This window comes from Sceloporus undulatus, chromosome 4 (assembly GCF_019175285.1).
Source record: "Sceloporus undulatus isolate JIND9_A2432 ecotype Alabama chromosome 4, SceUnd_v1.1, whole genome shotgun sequence".
In the NCBI taxonomy this organism is placed as follows: Eukaryota; Metazoa; Chordata; class Lepidosauria; order Squamata; family Phrynosomatidae; genus Sceloporus; species Sceloporus undulatus.
Genome location: NC_056525.1, coordinates 45,673,343 through 45,699,350, shown reverse-complemented (window position 1 = coordinate 45,699,350; position 26,008 = coordinate 45,673,343). Strand labels below are relative to the sequence as shown.

The 26,008-nt window shown below is 42.2% G+C and overlaps 2 protein-coding genes across 4 annotated transcripts in view; one reads left to right on the top strand and one right to left on the bottom strand.

Moving 5' to 3' along the window:
- The window catches only part of GPR37L1 (G protein-coupled receptor 37 like 1), a 15,573-nt gene extending 5,571 nt beyond the window's left edge, over nt 1–10,002 (top strand). The window contains exon 2 of the mRNA XM_042465186.1: nt 8,705–10,002. Coding sequence (XP_042321120.1) covers nt 8,705–9,514 — 810 coding nt within the window. The 3' untranslated portion in view covers nt 9,515–10,002. The remainder of the gene's footprint in view (nt 1–8,704) is intronic.
- Nucleotides 10,003–12,726: 2,724 nt separating this feature from the next.
- Nucleotides 12,727–26,008, bottom strand: part of ARL8A (ADP ribosylation factor like GTPase 8A) — a 59,651-nt gene continuing 46,369 nt past the window's right edge. For 2 of the 3 annotated variants that reach the window (XM_042465187.1, XM_042465191.1), the window contains 4 exons: nt 25,650–25,743; nt 23,233–23,300; nt 21,449–21,519; nt 12,727–12,969 (listed from right to left, as the gene is read on the bottom strand). In XM_042465187.1, the coding sequence (XP_042321121.1) occupies nt 12,866–12,969; nt 21,449–21,519; nt 23,233–23,300; nt 25,650–25,743 (337 nt within the window). In that variant the 3' untranslated portion in view covers nt 12,727–12,865. Of the gene's footprint in view, nt 12,970–18,915; nt 20,940–21,448; nt 21,520–23,232; nt 23,301–25,649; nt 25,744–26,008 lie in introns of those variants that run through there. The other variant, XM_042465188.1, reaches the window with a different exon arrangement.

The window sequence follows — 26,008 nt, the reverse complement described above, 5'->3', positions numbered from 1 at the left end:
ACATCATAACCAGAAGTGAAGCATTTTGTCTTAAAGATCTCCTATAAGAGGTCGGATGGATAAGCCCACCAGAAGAAATCTGTCTTAAGTGCAACTGCAAAGAAATTTGAGGACCAAATTATATGTGATGAGCTTTGTCTGAAGAAAAACAAGTCTTCCTGCAATTACATTGTAAAGCAAAGGGACTGCTGACGGGGAGGAGAGGTAGTGTTTGTTAGATTTTCCACTCTGCAATCCTGTCCCTTGGCATCATTTTTCTCCAGAGCTTGCAAAGTTAATTTTCAGAGTACAACTGTAGTCCAAAAAGAACTGGACAAGATCCTAAAGTGCAAAGATATAATTCTGAGCACTAAAGTGAGGATTGCACAAGCCATTGTATTCCTAATTACCATGTACGGATGTGACCGCTGGTCAGTGAAAAAAACAAATAGAAAGAAAATCAATTCATTTAAGATGTGGTGCTGGAGAAGAGTGTTGAGGATACAATGGACAGTGAAGAAGACCAATAAATGGGTTCTAGAACAGATCAAGCCCAAACTCTCCTTGGAAGACAAAATGGCCAAACTGAGGTTGTCATATTTTGGCCACATCATGAGAAGGCATGAATAATTGGAACAGACAACAAAGCTCAGAAAGGTAGAGGGCAGGAGAAAGAGAGGAAGGTCATATGCCAGGTGGATGGATTCAACCACAGAGGTCATAGGCCTGAGCCTGCAAGACCTGAGCAGAGAGGCTAAGGACAGGGAGTCTTGGAGATGTCTCAGCCACAGGGTTGCCATGAGCCAAGGTTGATTGAAGGGCAGTTAACACTAACAACAAAATAGTCCTATGAAATTACAGTTCTTGAACCACATAAATGCTTTGATTGTGTTTTCCTGCATGGCAGGGGATTGAACTTGATGGTCCTTGAGATCTCTTCCAATTCTAGGATTCTAAGATTCTATGAATATAATTAAGTACAATTGTCTAACATCAGGAGGGCCTTTCATACTCAACATCCTGGACAGATTAGTCTTGTGGTGGTAGAGATGCTTGGAACAGCATCCTGAAACACCTAAAATGGGGGAAGGAAAAAAGTACGGTAAAATAGATAGAATAGTGCTGATATATACAATAGAAAGGGCAGACCTTCTGCTCAAAGATGCTTTTCAACTTTAGAATGTTCTGAACATTCTGTGCAAGTGCAGGAAGACTTACTTCTGTAAGTGACAGAGACAACAAAGAAGAAGTCACATTCCCCATAACCTCTTCAGTGCAGCCCTCTAGTATCTCTGTCATACAGTAACTTAAACTTGTGCTTAAGTATCTGCAACTGGAAAACTGCTTCCATCTTCTCTTCCCCCTTCTATTGCTTCCTCTGTAGAAAATTTTAGTAAATTTCTTGTACCTTATGGTGTCAACCTGCAGTTTTCCAGATCTTATTGCCCTGAGAAGTGGCCATACTGGCTGAGACTGACAGGGATTGGAATGCAACAATACATACAGGGCCACAAGTTCCCCATTCTTCCCATAAACATTATGCACAATGGTGGCACAATAACACACCAACAACGAAATTGGTGGTGGTGGTACTGATGACAGTAATGGTGCTGATTTGCACAAATGGAATTATAGAATCATAGAGTTGTAAAAGACCTCAAAGGCCATGCAGTCCAACCCCCTGTCATGCAGGATGACACAATCAAAGCATCCCTAACAGATGGTGTTATTCAGAGTAACATCATTTTGAATGTTGGCAGAAGCTGGGTTTCAGTGCAACTGCATCTGCTTAAAACCCTCCAAAGGAGACTTCACCACCCTCCAAGGGAGCATGTTCCACTGTCAAACAGCTCTTACGGTTAAGAGGTTCTTCCTAATGTTTATGCGGAATCTCTTTTCCTCTAGTTTGAACCCGTTGCACCTATTGCTCTGGGACAGGTTGTATTCAAGAGATTATTGTACTAGCTGGTTGGGTGTTCCCTAAGGCTTTAAGGGTACATGGTGTTATTCAGAGTAACATAATTTTGAATGTTGGCAGAACCTGGGTTTTGATGTAACTTCATGTTTATTAGCTTTGTTTATTGGTTTTTGTGAGGCATGTGCAATATGGCTGTTCAGACTTGGCCTTTTGCCTGTGTTAGTTTCCCCCAAATAGTATAGTATAATAATAGATCTTTACTTGCTTGAAGAGAACGTGCCATTTCAGCTGCGACTGTTCTGCTCATTCTATTGCTTCTCTGCTGAGTTCCCAATTCAAGGCAAGATGAGAGCAGTGCAGGTGGTGGAACATCTGTGAGTGATTCAGAGCCTGGTTATAGGGACAGCTCAGTGCATGGAGGAGGCAGGGAAGACAATGGTATTGTTTGGCAGGATCACTGGCAGTTGGGCAGGGCAAGGGCTTGCTGTAGGAAAATAGAGAAATGCAAACATGGGTCAATGACATATTCATGCAGTCTACATGTGCTATCACTCTCAGAGGCCACAACTGCAAAAGTTGCCAACATCTGCAAAAGTTGCAGACTTAAGCTGGTTGAGCACTACCTTCCACCCTTGAATCTCTATGTATACCCTGTACCATGCTGGAAATAAAACTAGGTCATGCAGTGTAATATTTGCATTAATTCAGCAAATATTCTTGGTAAATGCCAAAACATTAAGAAATTTTCTATTACTGTTTATGATAGCTGAATCATAAGTCCTCATGCTGCTTTATTTGTATGCTCCATAATCTGAATTTATTTGCATTTGCCTTACTTTATTTTATTGCAAAGCTTGTGATTTACAGAGGAGCTGGGCATGGTGGTGAGGGATCATTTGTTTTAGCATTAAGCCCTTGCAAAAGTTGTCATGTGCATGTGTGTGTAAGTGGATGCATGTGTAGTGGATTGTGCAGTTACAGCCATACTTGTGGGCCACAGAAAGCATGCTTTCCCCTAATTCAAGATGAAGGATACATCTTGATAAAAAAAATGCATCTTTTAATCAAGGAAACCGAGGTGGTAGTGAGAAAATGTGTCATTGCTGGAAGCAGGGATTTCTTTAACAGTGCTATATCTAAGTGATTGTTTGCTGAGTCCTGACCTTGTTAACAGAATCCAGAATACTTCCAAAATGACTGGTTGTCTAAAATGAACCCCAGGAAATAGTCTGTATTTCATTCTGTACTAGTCTTACAGTAATACTCATACCCATACCTCATTTCAGTGGAGTTGCTCAGGATAAATACTCAGTGGATTATATTTTCCATACTTACATCTCCAAAATAAGAGGTTGTCTGAAATAAACAGTAGCCACAGAGATGAAGGATCATGGGTTTCATTTATTCTTCATAGAAGTTTTTTTTTCAAGTGAAATAATATTTTGTGTGATTTGGAAAGATGCTGACACCTATTGTGAGGCAGCTGATTTTAAACAAATGTTCTGTTCTCAGTTGTGACCACTTAATCCACCTCCATTATCTGCTGGGCTAACAGTTAGCCTTTTTTAAATTACAAAACTACCATTACATGCTTCCATCTGAACTTTTCACAGCTATATATTTCCTCTCTTCCCCCAAACAAGTTTGGTTTGACATTCCATTGCAAATAGGCCCTTGGTTTCAGTCAAAAGTGAGCCTTCCTCCCCCCTCTCCATTTTTAAAGGTATGGGTTTCTTTCTTGAATTACACAAATTTGTGATGCCCAGACTGAAGGCCTGGTACTGCATCAGCCTGAGCAGATAGTGGCACCTATGATGCATAAAGTGGGGTGGGGTGGGGTATGTAATGTTAATATCAAAGTGGCAAGGGGAACTAAACCCTTCTCTCTCTAGTCACCTGTTGATTTATTGCAACCCCATCAATTTAATAAGGTTTTCTTAGTCAAGGAATACCCAGGGGTGGTTTTGTCAGTTCTTTACTCTAAAATATATCCTGCAGCACTGGTGCACTGGATGGCAGTCTCCCATCCAAGTAATCACCAGGGCTGACCCTGCTTAGTTTCAAAGATGAGATATAATCTGGTACCGTTAGGGCAGGGGTAGGCAACCGTTTTGAGCCGGAGGCCGGGTTGCTGTCCCTCAGACAACTGGGGGGCCGAAGTAAAAAAATAAATAATTAAATAATTTTTTTAAAAAAAATTAAATACATAAATAAACCGGGACAAATGTAGGACAACATTTTCAAATGGTGGACACTTTTTTTAAAAAAGTGGAGGACACACAAAAAATTTGCTGATTTTTTAAAAAATGTTAATATAAATGCATGTTTCTGAGGCGTCTATAGACAATTGCCCCCCTTGCCCCTGTGCGCGAGAGGCCAAAGGCCCCGGCGGCATTCGGCGGCAGGACCAGGCTGGGGCCGGTCCCAAGGCCTCGCCGGGCCGCATCCGGCCCGCGGGCCGCAGGTTGCCTACCCCTGCGTTAGGGCATTAGGTCTCTTTCTGTTTCTCTATAAGCTATCATTCCAGGCTCTTTTCTCTGAACCTATCTCACTTCAGATGTCAGATACAACCTGAAAAGGAAAGGGAATTCAACGGACAGATTAGGGAAAAGATTAACTGGGGAAGGTAGTTTAGCTCACGTCACCTACACTTTCCTTTTGAAGCACAAATTAAACACCTAACAATCCACATCATAAATAAATAGGGCAAACATGTAAGGAAGCAAATACATCTGCCATTGCCATGTGTCCTAAGCTAAAGCTAAAATAGGACTATTGTTGTATACCTTCAAGTCATTTCCCTTGAAGTGCCTTCAAGTCATTTCACCACAATTCAAAAACAAATGTTGACAAAATGAAGCATGTCTAGAGGAGAGTGACCAAAATGATGAAAGATCTGGAAGCCATGCTCTATAAGAAGAGTCTTAGGGAGCTGGGCATGTTTAGCTTGGAGAAGAGATGGTTAAGAGGTGACATAAATATTTGAAGGAATGTCATGTTGAAGATGGAGCAAGTTTGTCTTTTGCTGCTGCTCCAAATACTGCTCTTCTAGTTTGTCTTCTACTGCTCCATCTAAATATTAGGCATAACTTACTGACAGTAAGAGCTGCTCAACAGTGGAAAACGCTGCCACAGAGAGTGGCAGAGTCACCTTCTTTGGAGGTTTATAAACAGGTTGGATGACCTTCTGTCCGGGGTGCTTTGGTTGTGTATTCCTACATGGCAGGAGATTTGACTGTATGGCCCTGTGGTTTCTTCCAATTCTATGATTTTATCATTAGGCAAAGTGAGGCAGCCAACTCAGGTGGAAGCAGCAAGGTACTGGAGGGCAGAGCTTTGTATATTCTGTGTAGCCTGCTGCTGTCAGGTGTGATGGTGGAAACTGTCCCAGCACCACTGTTGAACTAAGGTACAGTTTAGAAGTCTATACTGCTTTTATTTAGGAAACAAGAGTACCACAGTCTTTCACCTCAAAATGTCTTGGGTTGGCCTTTATGCTGGGCCTACAAGAGAGCCTGGTGGAGCAGTGGTTAAATGCCTGTAATGCAGCCACAAGGTTGTGATGTTGATCCCAGGGGCTTCAAGGACCACTCAGCCTTGCATACTACCATAGGTTGCTAAAATGAGTACCTAGCTTGTTGGGGGCAATTGGCTTACTACACGTGGTAAACCGTTAGGGAGTGCTGAGTTCATTGATAAGTGGTATAGAACTGTATTCGCTATTGCTACAAGGAAGCCCTCCGACCTTCTCTAGCTTCTAAAAGGCATCTTGAAGGCAAGCATGCGCATTGTCAGCCTGCTCTGTTGGTGTATTTCCAGATTAAGATCAGATTGTGAGAGCATCTACCCATTTCTTTAAAGAGCACCGTGAGAAGCAGACCTCAGAGGCACAAGCTGTAGCCTGGAAATGCTCTGTTATGTGGAGATTTGGCTCTGGTTGAAAGGACACAGAAAGTTTTTGAAGAAAGTATGCCTCTCTTCCCAATTTCCGATCCTTCCTGCGTTCAATGAATGTCTCTTGTTCCCCTCAGAAGTGAGCGGGTGCCTGCAATTAGGGCCCAGAGCTTTGGGGCAATCTGCAGTCCAAATGGGGTGTTGTGTTTCCTGAGGTGAAGGGAAAGCACAGCATTTGTAATGAAGTGCACTGCATGAGGGGGAGGGCAGGCCAAGCTGATATTTATTCATGTTCTTCATTGTGTTTCAAATCCACCCAGCCCTTGGCATTTTCTCCTCCACGCTTTGGCCTCTTCCCTTTTGGCAAACACGGATGTTTTCCTAGGATTCTGAATGCAGCGGAAATTTAACAAGGACTGGTTGGGGACATCAACAAACTTACTTGAACTCATTTGGTGCTCAGAGAACGGATGCATTGGGTAGTAAGAAGCAGAATGGTAGGGGTGTTTTGTTTAGAGTGACTTGCAGGACCAAGGCTTGTTTAGGGAAAACTTGTTAGTGGCCTGAGAATTTTTTCTGCACTACAAGTGTTTCCTCCATTCCCCACAATTAGGTGCCAATTACATTTGGTAAGTATGAATCTGTAGGGCCTGATTGCCATGAAGCAGAATAAGGTGGTAAGAGTCCTCAGATGGTACTGCTACAGGTGGAGGATCATGTAACGTTGCCCCAGTCTCCCAGGAATAAATTGTATATAAGTCACATGTTTTCAGCCTCAGACGAAGGCAACGGCAAACCTCCTCTGAACAAATCTTGCCAAGAACACCCCTTATGCTCATCATAAGTCAGAAATGACTTGAAGGCACATAACAACAACAACAACAAATAGAAAAGAAGGGCCTCAAGAAATAAAATTTATCCTAGCCTTTTGCTTGTTATCCTGTTTTTCTGTTTGCTAAAATTTTAAACAAAGGAGCATTTGAAACTGTGATTTGCACTCTGTAATACAAACTGGTGCAGTGCACATATGTTTTGCTACATGTGCCACTGAGGCCTGAGCCTGATAGCCTGTGGAATATTAAGGGATGCCAAATATGTAGAGGAGGTGGGACTTCAGAAGAAAGTTACTCTGTAGCCAAATGCATATTTTATTTTAATTGACAAAGGTTTTCAAACCAAAAAACAGAACAGACTTCCCACCATGCATCATCTTCCCTTCCCATCTGCTGATTAAGTTTAAAATTAAAACATTAGTAAACATAGTTAAATAATAAAATATAAATAGCATTGTGGCTGGTTCTTAAGGAATCTAAAGGGTGAAAATATGGGAGAACATACATCAACTGAGCAAGAGTAGGATGGAAAGAAAAGAATGCTCCTTGGATGTTTCTGTGTAATACTTTGCCCACATCATGTGAAGACATGAATCAATAGAAAAGACAATAATGCTTTTTAAGATAGAAGGCAGTAGGAAAAGAGGAAGGGCACATTCCAGATGGATGGACTCAACCAAAGAAGCTATGGCCTCACATCTGCAAGACCTGAGCAAGGCTGTTGATGAAAGGGTGACTCAGAGATTTCTCATTTATAAGATTGCCATAAGTTCAAGTCCACTGACAACAGTTAACAACAACAATTTCAGCTAAAGGTTTAGGAAAGGCAACCAAAGCTTCAGCGTCCACACAGTAAATTTACAGTAGCGTTAGAACTGAATATCAGCCGTAATACACACACACACACCAACCATACCCAGCAAGGAATGTTGTCATGGTAGTTAAGTAGTAGTACAGATAGCTAAACAGCTGCAAGCAGACAATTTGGAGCCATTTTCCAAAACATTTGTAGTGTTAAGGGAAGCCAATGCTGCTTTAACACCAGCATAATTTCATAGAATAATGCATGCCCTTAGTATCAAGTCAGCATGGGAAAGGATAAGAACATATTAGTGAGAAGGCTGGGCATTGATGTATCCCAGGGTTGCTCACCTTAATTGCTGGTGCTGCTTCTCTTGTCTGCTATGAATCATATGGTTCACGGTGAAAAATTAATCAAGACTATTCTGTCAATAGGCCTCATACATTACTCTGAATATGCTATCTCATTCAGTTAGGCCCATACAGGATAAATACTTTCCAAAATGTTTCCAGATGCAAACAAATGTAATTCCATATATCTCTAGTCTATTATTATTATTATTATTATTATTATTATTATTATTATTATTACAGTGGGACCTCAGTATCCATGGGGGTTCTATTGCGGACCATCCCCTCCCCCCGTGGATATCAAAATCCATGGATGCTCAAGCCCCCATTGTCTCCAATGGCTGTGTGTGCATGTGGTCATTCTGCCATTAGAGACGTTGCCCCTAATGGTGGCATGGTTGCATGCACACACCACCACTGGGGACAACAGGGGCTGTCCCTAATGAGGATACAGCCATGTGCACGTGCTGCCATTGGGGACAATGGAGGCTTGCCATCTGAGGATTTGAGGATGCTCAAATCCGTGGATGGCAAATCTGCAGATACTGAGGTCCTACAATATATTTATTTGCATCTCGCCTTTCTCCTAATTATAGGGACTCAAGGTGGCTCAAGTCTTAACCAACAGCTGTGCTCCAGGACACATCTAAGAAAACTGTTGGGGACTGGGATTACCTTATTCCTTGTACAGTAGTTTTGGTGAATTAAGATGGCATAATATGGGAATGGCATCAATTCTTCTACAATGGAAGAACTTCCTGTAGTGGAAAGAGGGTTACTCCCTCCAACTCTCTCTACAAAGTAGAAAAAACAATTTTGCTATTCCTCTGTTTACTTTAAGATGTTTCTCTTATTTTCAAACTAATTTACACTCTTTTGTCCGCTCAGTTCCATAGGTCAACAATCTGTCTCTGTTCTGTGCTTCTAGGTGTCTTCTTTGGGAGTAACCACCTTCAGCCTCTGTGCCTTGGGCATTGATAGATTCCATGCAGCCACCAGTCCTCAAGCCAAACTCCGGCCCATTGAGCATTGTCACTCCATCATTGCCAAGTTGGCTGTTATCTGGGTGGGTTCCATGACCCTTTCTATACCAGAAATCCTCCTCTGGCAGCTGGCACAAGACACTTCTCCAACTTCTGGCATGGTGAGTGACTATTGCACCATGAAACCTTCACAGGAGCTGCCTGAATCAATTTATTCTTTGGTCCTCACTTACCAAAATGCCAGGATGTGGTGGTACTTTGGATGCTATTTCTGCCTGCCCATCCTCTTCACTATCAGCTGCCAGCTGGTCACCAGAAGGATTAGCAGCACAGACAAGACCGATTGCCGTGGTAGTAAGCATGGTCAATGTGAGAGCCAACTCAATTGCACAGTGATTGGCCTGACAGTCATCTATGCCCTTTGTACAATTCCAGAGAATGTCAGCAATATTGTCGTGGCCTACCTGTCTCCTGATATGACTAAGCAGACACTGGACCTCCTAACCCTCGTCAACCAGTTCTTCTTGTTCTTCAAGTGCTCAGTGACTCCTGTGCTGTTGCTGTGCCTGTGCAAGCCACTGGGCCAGGCCTTCATGGACTGCTGTTGTTGCTGTTGTGATGAGTGTGGTCAGGAAGCTGCCTCCAGTGAGGCTGGCTCTGATGGCAAGCTGAAAACTGAAATGTCCTCCTCCATCTTCTTTGACAAGCCTCGAGAGTCACCTCCTTCTGCGGGGGCTATTGGCACCCCATGTTAAGCTCAATCACACCACTGGGGGAGAATTAGCAATTCTTTTATCAGCTTCTCCCAAGACCAAATGTTGTTGTTTTATCCTTTAGCATGGATTGGTCAAGTGGCTGAACAGTGGAGGTGTGAGTGGGTATTATCACCCATTTGCTTGTTCCAGTAAGAGTAAATAAGTGACAAGATCTCAAAGACACTTCTTTTCTCTGCTGAACAGCTACCAAGGCTGTGAAGGTCTCCTAGACCAAACCCCACCCAATCCTGAGCATGACCAGAAAGGCTGATACCCCAAGCAAGAGAGGTGCAGAGAAAAAGATTGATTTCCAGCCCCTCAAGGACAGAGATCAGATCATGTTAGAGAGGACATAGTACACATTAATCCATTCTATTCTTGTTCAGGATCTCACTTTCCCACTGATCCAGCTCAAGAGACTACTACACAAAATATAAGCACTACCCTAGCCTCAATAGATAGAAAATAAATGTTTACTGTGGCAGTTATCTTTTAATGTGTTGTAGACTGGTTAGTTGCTTTATAAAGGTGAATCTACCAACTTGATGCCATTTTCTTTACATGGAAGCATATCATTTTTTTTTCTTCCCAAGCACAGTATGATTTACCTGTAAGGTATGTATTTTTCACACTGTGGTAAGAGAAGACTGGAAAAGGCTTGGTTATTTTGGTCTGTCTAAGTCTCCAGGTGTGTATTTTCCACTAAGGTTCAATGTACATAATCAAACTTCTGTCAACACTAATAGTAACCACCACGACCTCATATGCCTAATAGCACCTTTGAAGTGCTTCGGTTATGATTTTTTTTCTGGGATTACAGCGTGGGAGGAGAGTTAGCTTGGTCTCTACAACCTGCCACCCTTCAGATGTGTTGGGACTACAGCTGTCATCATCTAACCATGCTGGCTGGAGATGATTGGAGTTGTAGCCCAGCACAACTAAAAAGCATCAGGTTGGGAAAGGCTGAGCTAATCCTTCTTGTATTGCAGTCCCTATCATCAACCCCAAGAGTTACTGTTGATTTAAAATAATAATTTACACAGATACAAATGATGTTTTAAATGTCATATATGGCCTGGCCTGTTCCTCAGGCAAACAGCAGCAGCTCCTTCATTTGGTGAGTTTACACAGCCTTACAGTGGAAGAGACAGTGTAGTGGATGGCTAAACCCATTGTGAAGGTTAGGGATCCTGATGTTTGGAGGAATCATGACTGTTATTTTTTAACCCAAGAATAATGATAGTGAGTACATGAGTTCCCTCTCCCTGCTCATAAAACCCTGAAAAAAATGGATTATTTATGCACCTATCCAATAATAATAATAATAATAATAATAATAATAATAATAATAATAATAATAATAATAAAATTGCCATGATTTTGCAGTACCTTAAAAGCAAGAAACATCTTCTGTTAAAATACATATAGACAGGCTCTAATTCTCTTGTGGATGCCAGAGATGTGTTCCCCTGGGAGCAACACTGATCAAGGACACACACAGCTCTCTTTGTTGCATTCAGGCACCACCTGCAGCTGTACTCTTTGACAAGGGGAAAGCTTTGGCTTGACCATGAAGCCAGAATAGAGAACAAAACCAATAGCCACAGAGGAACAGAAGCCAAACCGGTCTCTGTTCGAACCTCAAACCAGGCAGCTCTCACTTCTGTATCTAAGTGCTTGAGATTTCCTGGTCTCGAGTGGAAAGATGCCTCCTTTGTACCACCAATGAGAAGCAAGTGATTTGTCCAGCTGGTATAAATACTAACACTACTGCAATGCCCCTCCTCCAGACTAGGCATTAGTTTGGGACAGTAATGCTCCAAACATACACTTAGAGGTATATGAAGACATTGAGTAATTTGCATAACAGTATATATATCCTTCTTACCCCCTCTCCCCAGCTTTATGTGTCTCCAGGGACTCTTACATTATACTGTTCTCTCCCTGCCTGGCCTGGCTGTATGCTGTTTTGTGTTTTTTTGTTTTGTTTTGTTTTCTGTATTAAAAACATTAGGCCAATTCATGAAGGAACAATCACAGCATATAGACATGACAAATAACTTGTTCAGAGGTAGTTGCCACATGCTAGAGACAGGAAAGTTGTAACTATCTCCATCATGCTTTGAGAATGGATTGGGCATCCAGTTGGGCTTTGAAAATGTGGTAGGCACATTCCTGGGACCCGCAACTGGCTGAGGCCTTCATGGAGAATCACAGAATCCTAGAGCTGGAAGAGACCCCAAGGACCATCTAGTCCAAAACCCTACTATGCAGGAATACACGATCAAACTACTTCTGATAGATGGCCATCCAGCCTCTGTGGGAGAATGTTCCACTGTCAAACAGCTCTTACTGTCAGGATGTTCTTCCTAAAGTTTACGTGGAACATTAGTCTTTGCTTGTCCTCCATCTACGCAGATTCAACATATAATAGTACAGTGAACAAACTGCACACTGGTTCTTCTGTTAGATAAAAGGAGGCTACAGTTTCAGATCTAGGTTTGGGAAATCATGAAATCAGAGGGTTATTATTTTTTTTAAAAAAACAACACTTCTGGGATAGGGAAAGGTTTTTATGGGATTCTCTGAACCCCCCACCTACTAAAATAATAAGGCTGGGTATGCACTTTGGCCTAGGTACATATGGAAACACCATTTGCTGCTCTGCCTCAGGTACAAAATATTTTGGGCTGTCAAACAGGAACTTGTGCTTTCTGTATAGTGTCAAGTGACTGCAAGAAAACTGCTTCTGTTCTCTCCACAGGGCACTGCCTGAGCTGCCTCTGAGCCATCCATATTCAATAACACACTAGTTTGTAATGATCCTATCTCACTTCCAGTGCTCTTCCTTTCTCTTCCAAACCAGCATCCCACAGTATTGGGATAATAAGAATCAGATTCTGCATTTGCAGAGAATAGACCCATGTGTGAGCAAAGTGTTCAAATCCACAAGACAGCAGAAAGACCCATGAGATTGTTTACCAATTTGACCTTCATGAAATGTTATGATTAACAGTTTTGGTGATGCAAGACTCCTACTCCAGGACAGGTTAATTTTAACAGGTTAATTAAATGAGGGCAGAAAGTACTAAAAAGGAAAAACAAAAGAAAACCAAAAAACTTCCAGGCTTAAGATTCTTCAGTTTCTTTACAATTAGAAGAGACAGACTTTCCAAATACACAATATACAACAAGGATGAGAATACAACAAAATCCAGAATGCACATCTTGGTGCTTTATTAGGCTACCACAAAGATACAAAATAAAAAGGTGGAGAATAACATGAGTTTTCAAAATTCAGTCATTTTCTCATCAAAGAGGTAAAAATCATACAGAAGACAAGTGGCAATGTCAGAGCCACAGGGCAGCATCTTGTTGAAGGTGTAACTGAAGCTGATGTTTATGGTGCTCTTGAAGAGTAGTTGATGCAGGTAGAGGTTCCCACCTCTTCTTGGCTGTGAGGATGGAGCAGAAAGGGCAGTAAAATGAGATAATAAAATTTTAGTATCCACTGGCAGTGACAAAGTAGCTTCCTTTGTAATCCAGGCCATCACTTTTTTGTGGGAAGCTGCAAGCCAATTTTTGTAGGTGGAATACTGTGAATTTCTAAAAAAAAATCTTTACATGATCACATTTGGAGATATATTTAGGTGTATAACACATAAAACTTGTCAATGGTTGCCACATTCAAACTGTTTTATCTTTGTTGGAAATAAAAACCTCAGAGAGCAAGTCTTCATCTTTCTACTCTGTCTGGTTTACTTGCATTAACAGACTGAGTATACCATTGCAAATGGGAAAAGATTTCAGCTGAAACCGAGGGCAGCTGCTCCCATATAAAAAGCTCATTCGCTTTCTGGTGCATTTATTTGTGCTTCGTAAAATAAGGAGAAACCAAGTAATGATAGCAAAAGCTGGTCAAGAAGCTGTAATAATATGAGCAAAGAAAGGAACAACAAGTCTGACCTAAGCAAAATGGGCACCCAAGTTTCCCACATTTAGCAGATATTCTCTTGCAGGCTATTAGAGCATATCTATTATGAGCCCTCTCTTTTTCAAAAGCTGTCAGGTAGCAAGTGACAGGAATAGTTTCTATACCACAGCTGTGGCCACTCACCGGTTGTACTGAGTGAGATAGCCCTGTTTTCAAATAGTAACCTCCTTGCCTACCATCCCATGACAGACAGCGTATCTCTTTCCCTCAGCAACTGACGTGGCATTAAAATGAACATGTTTAGAGCACGCTACCTGGTTTCCAATGTTCATTGCATTCAGCTACCCCCATTCTGCTTAAGTAAGACTCCCTGCTCTGTTTGTTCCTTGCTCCCTTTGGATTGTACCCTCAGGAGCAATAAATGGCACTTAGAGAGGGAGGCAGTTGCTAGGGGATGGGATGCAAGGGGGGGATCAGTGAAGGCTTTGTGCAGGGAATGACACCCACAGTTCTTCTTGAGCCTGCTGCCATGGGGACAAAGTTTCTGTCTTTGTAGAAAGAAAGTGATGTTTGGATTGCTGCCCCCATTAGCAAACAGGAGCAGTCCTGGGGCAGGCACAATTGGTGTGTCTCCCAAGGAAATATCTCTCACCAACAGACTGGGCAATGGCATTTTCTCTTTCTGGACAGAAGAGAAGCCCTTTGCTCTGGGACTATGCATCATTTTGACTGGGAATTGAAGAAGCTTTGGGGAGGAAAGAGATAGAGAGATGTGGGTTCAATGCTGCAGGAGCCAGACCAGATGCAAATCATCTGCAACCACAACACCCATGAGGCCGGAGAGATTCAGATGGACACAGAAGGCAGAAAATTTAACTGTCACAAGGGAGGCAAACAAATGCAACACACCGTGAGAGCATATTTGTTTGCCATAGAGCAATCTTTTTCAGACATATCTTTCAGCTTACTTTGAGCAACCACATTTGAATCTTCAGAGGTAAATGGTTGTGTCCTTTGACTTTGGGCTTCCTCCCATTTTCTTCCCATTGTCTTAATTATTCCCTTATTTTGGATTTTTTTAAAAAAAAGTTCTGCTGAGATGTTCCAGGCCCAACAGAGAACAACATGAACACCACTATACCAGATCAACTCTCTCCAAATTGGTGCCTTTCAGGTCTGCAACTCCCATCATCCACCACTAGCATCGGACTGATGGGGAATGGCAACGAAACACATTAGTAGGGCACCAGGGTGGAGAAAGCTACATTAGGAAGAGCAATGGACTTTCATCTGCCAACCCATATGGAGTAGTTGTATATTTCTGGGGCTATGCATGAAAATCCTAATGTCAAACACCCATTGCAAGTACTTCAGAATTTACAAAAACAGAGCAGAACAGTGGATACAAAATGCTGGTAGATTTTAAAAATTCTGACCTTCCATTTGCTCTCTAATCTCAGCTGTCCTCAGTTAATATGTACTTGCCACACGCCCAAAGCAATGCCCAGTTATATCTGAAGAATACCCAGCACTTTCCTGGCAACTAACTGAACACAGTCCTTTCCTTATACCCTCATGAGGGCAGGAAGGAAAGGAGCTGAACATGTAAATGAGATGACTGATTAGAATCAATAGAAGAAATAAAAAAGAAGTGAAATCATGATGGCTTGGTAGACCTATTCATTTCAAAGAGTACATGAAAAGCTGCTTACAATGGGACAATTTGACCTTTCTTTCCCTGTTCTTGGTTGGGAGTGTCCCAAAGGGCAGTATACATGTGATGAGTCTTTGTACTGGATGGGGTTCCTTTGTGACAATTTCTGTAGTACAAATGTGAGGAATGTGCAGCTCTCCAGATACTCCTGGGTTATGATGCCCATCAGCCCAAGCCATATGGCCACTGGCCAAGTACGATGGGCAACAGTGTCTGGCATCTGTCAGGAAGGCCACACATCCCCTGCCTTTAGGTAGAAGGTGCACAGTTAGCTATGTTGAGGATTATGTATAATCTTTGCCAGCACAGGATTAGAAATATTCATCATAGCAAGTAAAGCAAGCCTGAATGGTGGTGACAGAGACCCAGAGAAAGAAGAGGCCACTGTCTTGAATCAAGACTCTTGATTCAAGGCCTGCTAGTGTGGGTGAGGGGCCTGTGTGCAGCTTAAGCAGTGATGTGACCTGAATATCTAAGAGGACAGGAGGGAATGGATGGAAGCTGCTATTCATGCAGTGCTTTCCCCCTTGCTGATTTACCCTGAGCAAGGGCCAAGCAAGAACAATGCTTGATTTGTTTCAAAGGCTCCTGGTTGGTTAGAGATCTGGGGGTGGAAAATGGGGGGAGGGGGGGGGGAAGAGATACCATCCAAGACCAAGCCTGGCTGGAATACTGTAGAGCTTTTTTTGGGGGGAGGGGGGAAGGCTAGTGTGCCTTAACATTTCAAAGACATTGGGGCCGGGAATGGGTAGCCAGAATGGGTAACCCTCTTTACTCAACTGCATAAGAGAAAGCATACTATGTTACTTTCACTGGGAGTTTGAGCTCAGAGTGCTACTGCTGGAAGGGAAACAAGATATGGGGTGATCCTAGCAGCCAAGGGCCAGGTGGCAAATATTTGCATAGCTACCAATACTGGATTAAGGATGGACAATGAATTAAATAAGAACAGACCATTCCATGATCTTTGGAATGGTTCCAGCTTTGCCAATATGACATGTACATAAATGAAAAAAGCAGAAACACCAAATGTGAGTAGTTGAATTGTGTTGGAAATACATTACATTCTAGGGTCTTGTTCATTTTTACTAGAGTCCCCTAGAGACCCACTGATCAGAGCCCTGTGCAGGAGACCTGCATTTAGAATTAAATAATACTGAGCCCAGAAACTTGTTCTGAGTACCAGAACTGAACAGAGCTCACAGTCCTTCCAAAAATATTGATTAACTCAAGTTTGCTTCATTTTAACTGAATAGTTTTGGTGGACTGGAGGGAAGATAATAATTTTAACATATCAAATGTTTTCCAATCTACTGCAGATATATCAGATCTGCTAGTACAGTGCGCCCGCGCCATACGCGGCCTTGAGCATACGCGCTCAAGCCACGGGGCACGCAAGGGGCGGAAGGGGCAGCACGTCCCATTCAATTGAATGGGCGTGCGCGCCTGCGCCCGAGCCCCATTGTTTCCAATGGGGCTCGAGCATAGGCGGAATTCGCCTTACATGGAGGGATCCGGAACGGATCCCCGCATAAGGCGTGGACGGACTGTAGATCCATCTCTACCTTTTGCCCATCTTTGCAACAGAGAAATCACACACTTAGCAATGAACCAGCACAGAAGGCTTTGAAAATAATTTGGGCAGTGCCTTTCATATCAAATTGTGTTCAATGAACACCAAGTTTCCTCAGTATCAGAAGATCCCAAGTAAGATCATGAACAGCTCATCACTGTTTTACCTGCTTCTTTACACCACAGTAGATGGGCCATTAAGAAGAGCCTGCCTGTTGTGTTAATAGTAAGAACCAAAAACCAAAATTAAAGACCATAATGTATGGGCCAGGTAAGCCTCTGGCACCACCACAAGACTGATCCTTTCTCTGGCAGAAATCCCCAATGTTTCATTTCGTGAGGACACTGATAGATCATATATGTTTAAATGTTGTAAAGAATAGTGAGGCCTGAATGAAGGTATAGCCAAGAGTGTTTCTCACAATCCTTTGCAACAAGGAAAGATTCCATTACAAATCACAAGAAGTACCTTAGTTAACAATTCAAGTTGGAATGAAGACAGGCAAGGAATAACAGATGGGATGATTATCAATAGCTACTGCAGGACTGAGGAATCTGGCTGTCCAGCTATTGTTGGACTCTGTTCCAACCAGCAGATAATAGAAGCTAGAACCAAATAATATCTGGACAGTCACAAATCCCTGTCCGTGCATTACTGACAAGGTGGGAGGCAAGTTGGTACCCTTTCATACTCAGAAAAGGCCAGGCTGGCTGGAGTTGATGTGACTTCTACTCCAAAGCATCCAGAAAGGCAGCAAGTTGTATGCCTTGCAATGGTTCCACCAGACCCTATTTACATTTTGTGAGTTTCCCTAGAGACATTCAGTCAGTTATATTGTTCTCTGGCCCTAATCCAGAACATCAATTCTTAAGGTTTTTTTTTTAAGTTACCATGGATCAAAAATTTAACTAAAATTAAAAATTAAGTGAAATAACTTGAAGGCTCATTAGAATGTCCAAATCTGCTTAGCATATGAGAAAAGTACTGCAAATAAGGCAAATTCCAGAAGGATAGCTATATGCATCTGTAGCAACGTGAACACATTTTTTGCAAAGTGAGACACATCTTAGACACTAATACAACTGCAGCGCCTGATCTCCCAACAGAACACTGTCAGTTCATTTAGTCAAGAATTCACTCCTTGCTCTTGACTCAATGATGGTCAATGTCTTGGTCTCAGGTTCACCCTCATTGTTTAGAATGGTGTCTGGCTACTTGATAGCCTCAGAATGCCCAAAGCCATCCAGAAAAAAAAGGGGGGGAGAAACCACACCAAATCTTTACACACTCAGGAAGCAGAGGGAAAATTTATGCACAGGAGTATCAATGCACACAGAGGCAGAGGCAGAGGCAGACAGGGTAATTAGCTTACTTGCTAATTAGCTTACTTGCTGTTCACCGCTATGATCTTGGAATAGCGGTATATAAATAAAACAAATTATTATTGTTATTGTTATTGTTATTGTTATTATTATTATTCATCCTCTGTTGCAGGGAGAAAATTGAATCTACCCAAAAGGTTGCTTAAATCTTTAACGCCAGGGCAAAAAAGAGCTTTATGAAAATCTGGGTTGATGTTGAGGCCACCAAGGCAAGACACCTTTACCACACACTGAGTTGATTGAACACTATGATCATTGTAATTGCCCTGAACTGCATAATTTCCAGTACTAATGGGATGCTAAAAACTGGACAGAGAATTCCGAATAACCAGAATCACTTTTTTATTCTGAACTTGTATTTTTTTAAAAAACCTGTTGCTTCGCCATTGTTCCACAGTATCACAAACTCATAGAATTACTGTAGATTTCAAAGGAATTCCAAGGGTCATCTAGTTAAATCATTTGCCAATAGAGGAATTCACAACACAGATCTACATAGCTGTTCCCTGGTTAGTACTTGGATGGGAGATCGCCAACAAATACCCAGTGCTGCAAGCTATATTTCAGAAGAAGAAACTGGCAAAGCCATCTTTGAGTATTCCCTACCTAAGAAAACCCTATGAAACTCATGGGGTCACCATAAATCGACAGGCAACTTGTAGGCACACACACATAAGCTCTGCCTTCAAGGCCAGAAAGACTGACTTAGTCTGTAGGTGGCAGTAGGTTCAAAGAAAATGAGTGTGAAAGAGAAAATATGACCCAATTCACAGCAAAGAGGACCACAGTGCAACCACCACCAACACAAAATTGTTAATTTATTGTTATTAGGAGGCAAAAAAAAAGTACTGTTACAAGATTCATTTCCCAACAGAGAAGGTCAAAATATGAGCCAAAATATATTTTAAAAAAGGAATAAATGACACTTTACAGTTCATTAAATTAAAAAAAGTAAAATATCTCCTTGTGCAATTCTGTGAAAACGAGAACAGGAAGGGTGGGAAGAAAAGATGCAATTAGAAAGCCTCCCCCCCCCACCTCAGAAGCAACTCTGCACAGGAAAAGGCCAGGCAAGGGCAGGAAGGGCTGTGCAGTTTCACATCTGTCCATTGCTTTAGCAGGGCAGGGGAAGACATGGGGCCCCTGTGGCCTATAATCAGCTGCCCTTAACAGGGAGACAAAGGGGCTAACACATGAAGCCTGATAAGTCTTCACATAGCCCCCTTCCTACATACCCTGCTGCAGTTCCTGGAAATCTCAAGGTTGAGTAGACAGCTAACACACGACACTGGCCAGCTCTGCCAGCCTGCATGTAACCCCCCGTTCAGGAATATCCTCTTCCCCGCTTCCTACCACTGCCATTAGCTAGAAACTCTGGTCCTGCTTTGTCCAGCACACAGTGAAGCACAAATTTATCAAGCAAACTTGTGTGCACACACAAAAGGTCAAGATCCCCCTGATCCTGTTCAACTATATTAACGTAGAACCAAAAAGGCCTCACACCAACTTGCAGTCATTGCTCTTAAAGAGACCAGGCTATGGGCTGTGAAAACACTTGCAAACTGGACATAGTATCATCTCCATCTCCTGTCATTTCTGCTCTATAATACACATCAAAGGAGTCCAAGATCTGAAGTGAGCATCCCGGAGAACCTGTCCACCCCACATAAGCTGAAAAATCCACACCGGGATTTTTGTGAAGGGAAGGCCTTGGAACAGAGTCTTCATGAGCCCTGGCACTTCAGATCTGATTTCTTTGGCAGCACACAAAACAAACTAGGCCAAGATTGTGCCTCTACACAACCATTTTGTTTGTGTGTGTATATATCCCACTCTGTACTTCTGCTTAGGCGCTGATCCCATAACTACAGAAAGACTCCAGCTTCAAAGGGAAGGGAGACTAGCAAACAGGCTTGCAAAAACTGAGAGTCCCAATCTGTATCAGATATGGGTTGGTGCAGGACAGTGGCAGCTGAGGATACACAGGTATCTCAGGAACTAGCTGAGAGGGAGACAAAGCTCATATAGTGTGAACTTAACATCCTGCTGGTTGAAAAACCATAGAGTTGCTTTTTAACTGACCCAGGGTTTGGGGGCAGGGGGAATGAGATGGCACTGACTCGCCTCTAAAGCCTCAGACCAGAAGACTAAATGTGAACAATACTGCTCTATAAGCCTTTTCCAGAGGCTCATCCTACACCCGTACCACTGCGCAGCTTGGAGCAGCAGAGAAAGAAGCAGAGAGGGCAGACAGCATTAGATTCTGACACAGAGGGAGAAAGGGAAGAGAGAAAGGGAGGAGGTCTCTTGGGTCCAAAGCCATGCTCCATTCCCAGCAAGGGCCCAACTGCCCTGTGGCTGCTTGTGACACTCCCAATACTGTGTTTGATAGTTCCCTGCCACACCTTGTTTGTCACTGCCCCTTTGATAGCTCACAGGCCCCTTTTAGTAACAGCGTTAATTGCTTAAATTAAAAAATTAAAATATATATACATATATATATATATACTGTACACACACCAACAACAACAGAACAGTGCCAAAACCAGAGTAAGGAGCAAAGGGAGAGGGGCAGACAGTTTCTTTACAATAAAAACAGGAGTTCAATCTCAGCAGAAGAGGAGTCTGGGGTCCCCTAAAAATACCCATCTATGGAAAGGAAGGTGGGCAAGAGGGATGGAAAGAGCAGGAGATGGGGGAAAGAGGAAGGAGGAGGTGCGTTTGGGCTTTTACAATGGCATCTTCCCGATCCAAGATCTGGCCAAAGAGCTCTCAGCTTCGCCGGGACTTTGAGTGCTGAATAAGCCACTGTAGGGTGATGTCTGTCAAATAGAAGATGCAATTAATGAGCACAAAGGGGAAAAAAGATGCACCAATCTGTCTGCTGCTTAGTTGGACATAAGGGAAGCATGCAAATGGCTCATGGCTACACAGAGAAGTTTCCCCAAATACTGAGGCCCAATTCATGATCCATTCTTGCAACCCAGTTGCCAACCCATCTCTGACACATTCTCCATACAGGGAATGGCCCTTGTATGTGAGTGAAACTCTACTCTCTGTCTGCTGGCCTAAAATAGCTTTTCTTGCCCTATCATTTGATGTACAGATGAAGAAGGCACCAAGGCCTTTCAGTGAACTATTATAAAATCAGTCTAACATTTCAAAGTTTTCGATTCAGGCTGCTCACATATTCCAAAGCCAATAACATGTGGTAGGCCCTCTTCATGGAAGTTTAGACATGAATTGACAATTACTCCCCTGCCCTCCAACAATACTCTTCAGGTTGTCAGGCACTCTGATCCTATAGCTCCCCCTTCCCTTCCTCACTTACCAATGTTGTCCTTTTCTTTGCAAGAGATTGAATAGCAACAGATCTCTCGGTCCTGGATGGCAGATAGGTTCCTGCAAGAGAAATAGAAGCAAAAGAGATCAAATTTCCTTGGAGAAATGCACCACACACAGAGAAACTGCAATAGGCATTGCAACAAACAAGACATCTTCCCATTCCAGGGCAGCTGTGCAAATGTGATAAGGATCTAATTCAGTTCTTCTTGTTATGAATGTTGGGGTAACAAGCTCGTGCCTCTTCCTTTTTCCCATGTCCATCCCATAGGAAGAGCATGCATGAACAATAATCCACATTCAATCTGATTTGGAGCTTTTAGGTCTCAGAAACACACATATTTATAGATTTTAAAGCTGCCTTTAATAGCAAAAGCACCCTGAAGGTAGTTTCCAAAACAAAATACAAAACAGAGCAGAGGTAGACAAATGCTGTCTGCCAACAATCTTTTTCCAACTCCAAAGGCTGAAGAAAGCTGCAGATTGTTTGGTAGATGTGTGTAGAGAAGCTGCCCAAAGGGACTTAGCTATACTAGGCCAAACAGGCAACTATCACTGGACTGTTCTATTCCAGATCAAGAAAAATGGACAGGGCATTAATCGTGAATGCACAAAGGCACACTGGCAATTTTAAAGCAGTGGGACCGAACAGCACCTGGCCTCTCAGAAATGTAGTGGTATGAGGAGAAACTCTGCATGCCACTGTTTGAAACTGCCTGCAAATTTTCAGACAGTGGTGCCCAAAAGCACTCTCTTCACCCAACCCTTTTGCCTGCTCCAATTTTGGCTTTGGCAGTGAAAAGACAAACACTCTGATGCGGTTAGAATGAGCTCAGTTACATCTTCCCTGTGATGAAAGGGGGTGTTACTGTAAGATACTGAAAAATACTGGATGTAAATTCTCAAAATTATTTCCACAGGACAACAAGGAAAAAATATAATAATAATAATAATAAAATAAAAAGAAAGATAGGGTGGTGTGTGTCCAGATTTCAGACAGAACAGAGGTAAGAAACTATACTTCCTCTCTCCCCATAACCCTCTTCTATTTTTCTAAGCTGCCTATACTAAGTAAAATTTTGCTTTCTTGAATTATATAGATACTGTCCTCAGCTCAACCACATCAGTTGATGATCATCAGAAGAGACACATGCCTGCTTCTGCCGCCCCCATGTGGTACAGGTTTTGTATGGCTCAAAGTCTTTTAAAAACTCATACACCTCCTACTGACTCTTATTTACACTAATATACACACAAGAGAGAATATGTGTGTGAGAGAAAACTATTGACCCAAAGCCTAAGAAAATTAAAGTGATGCATAATTAATTACGTATCTGTGTACTGTATGTCAGAAGAAGGCAGCTGCAAACAACTTCTGAGTATGCATTGCCTAAAACAACCTTATGGAATTCATGGGATTGTCTCACACACACACTAATGATATGTCCAAAATGGACAAAGTAGAAAATTTAATGGCCATATTATACTACATACCAGATGGCTTCCACTCTATACTTCCTTGGTGTACAGAGCCTCTGAATGCATGATTTTTGTTGTCTGCTAAGACAATGTTATTACACCATCTTCCCAGATGCTCCTTCACCTGCTCAGTGTAACATATGTCCTCCCCTGCCAACAACGGCCCTCTGCTGTCTACATAGAACAAGTACATGTGACCCCACACAAGAGAAAGACCAAATCTGGCATTAATAGGGGACTCTTTGAGAAAGTGAGACTAACAGAACCAACTCAGTTACAACAGCAAATACTTACATCTTCTCAATGAGCTCCTTCTCATCCAAGGCACCAGGGAGATCTCGCTTGTTCCCAAGAACTAGGACCTGCAAAGGAAGAAGCCATAGATCTCAGCCCAATTCATACACGTAGCTGTCAACTTCTGGAACAGTTTGTTTGGGGAATTCTATTGGTCAAACAAGAAAAATCTCTGCACCTATAGTTTCAATAGAATTGACAATCTCAAACTACAGAATCTGGTAGTAATTGAGGGAACTTTTGCCAAGCAGGAATTCAGGTGAGGAAATACTAATTTTCTGGTCAGCAATGGCTCTCAAGGGGGACAAAGATATCATACAGGTATGTTTAATAACATACCATGCTCTTGAACACTAGAAAACTCAAGGAAAACAATGGCACAGTGATTAGATTAGAGCAACCTTGAAACACGGGTATTTTAATGCAAACAAATTGTGTTGTTAATTATGCATCTCCATATACTTTACGAAACACAAATAATTTTTAGAATTGATAAGTCATGCGGAGAATGCATGAGTGAAGCTTATACCTCTGCAAAAAAAGTTAAACTTTTGATACAGATACACTAAGTACAGCTTTCTTTAGAAATTGACCTTAAAAAATAGTCTTCTTTCAGGAGTAGTAATTTTTTGCTAAATACATGGGAAGCCTATGTTTTCTCTTTTGTTTCAAGCTTCTGTAATAGATTGTGTCAGCTAGTAACTCACAACATTACTCCATGACTAGAAGGTGAATGGATAAGTGTCACAAAAGGATGAACTGAAATAACAAGTGGAATATATTCAGAGGCCCTTCTTAAGAGCCTGTTTGATAAATTTAACTTAGGATTGCTGGTACTTTGCCTAGCCCTACTGCTGCCTCAACAGATGCAAAGATAGCAACAACAACAACAAAAAACCTTTCTCATAGTAGCAGAGAAGGGATGGTGCTGGTTAAGATGATGCTCTACTTTATGAAAATTTGGTAGTTGAAGTACTTCAAAAAAAAATTGCACAATAAGCAAAGATAAAGAAGAAATCAAGCCAAAAAAAGTCTTTTTTACATAAATGTTTCTCCTTGAAGGAGTACATGATGAAAATAAATGCTATCTAACAGAAGAACTCACAAAGATAACCAAAACACAATGGATATGAACACTCATTTTAGATAAAATTCTCTGTAGATGAAGACATATGGAAGGAGGAGCGGGGTGGGGGAGATTAATATTAATGAAGAACATCTGTGATCAGTCTTAAATGCACTCCCTAGTGGCAACCACCACCACACTTCTAAACAATGAAATATATACACACACACACACACACACACACACACACACAAGCACACACACTAACATCTAGCCATCCAAATGAATACCTCTTGCCTTTTATTGCAAATAACAATTACCTATCCTACTGCAGGATAGTTCAGATGGCTATTTGTGAACGTCTCTAAATAACAACTTTTTATGCAGGCTATTAGCTACTATGGGTTTCTGTAAGGAAGGATGAGATATAAATGATTTTTTAAAAAAAAATTACTAAGGAAGGGGCAGCATGCAGCCACCCCTTTACTGGCCAGACAAAGGCCACAGCCATTGCACACTGCGGTCCTGATCCTGCCTCCAGAGAGCAGAAAAAAGGAGCCGCAAAAGGCAGCTCATTTTTGTGCCCTCTAAAGAGCATCACAGCTGTGGTGGCATGGTTTTGTGATGCCCCTTTGGCGCTGCATCATCTAGATGCAGCGCCAGGGTCCCACCATGATGCTGCGCACCATCTAGAATGGTGCACGGCATCATGGTGTGAGGGGGCGGAGTCACAGCATCAAGTGTGCAGATGCTCCGCTGTGACTCCACCCACAGGCTCGCACTTTGTGCCCTTCTGTACCGGGCCCAAGTTACAAGCAAACGCTAGACAGTAATCACTTTATATGTAAAGTTCTGGCCTTAGTATTGAGGATCTGTTTGTGAAGTATTGTCCTTTTATATGTCAAATGCCACAGTAATAGATCTTCCATATTCTAAGTTTGGCCCCTTCAAGTCTTAACTATTTACATCTCAGAAAGAGATATATCAACAATACTGTGTGGTAGAGAAGACAATGAAGACACAGGACAGGTCTACTTGAAGATCTAGCAGCTGACTGTGATCCAGCACACTTAGAAGGCCCTTTGTCTTCTGCAATACTTAGAACAGAGGCAGGCAACTGCTGAAGCTAAGGGGGCACATTACCCTCACTCCTCATGAAACTCTGAAGGGTCCTGAAATCACCCCATCTGTTTTTTTAAAAAAGGCCTCTTCCTGGTCCAAAATGGCCCAGGAGATGTTAAAACGTGGCTTTCTGGAGGGTATTTTGGAGCATTTAGGGTAAAAATAAATTGTTGATTTTTGCCCCCCCCCCAAATATCTTTTGACTCCTGGGCATGCACCCCTGACTTACAGGAATACCCTGGAGCTGTGGCTTATCAAGCAGATTGTGAAGTTCATTCTTTGAGGCTTCAATCTTCTCCAGGTCTGCAGCATCAACCATATATCTGGAAGGAAACAATATCAGTTAGCACTGAGCTCAACGTGAAAGAGGTGATGCTGCAGAGATAAGCTATGGCCACGAGGAGGAAGACAGAATTAATACTGCACATACCTGACCAAGATGATTTACTCTGAATCTCATACACAAACTGGGCATATTTCCCAAGAGAGACAGCCAGAACAATGAACCAAAATATATCTCAAGAAACAAATAGGGTCCTACATTAAATCAATCAGACTTATCCACTTTTTGCTGGAGCTACAATATGG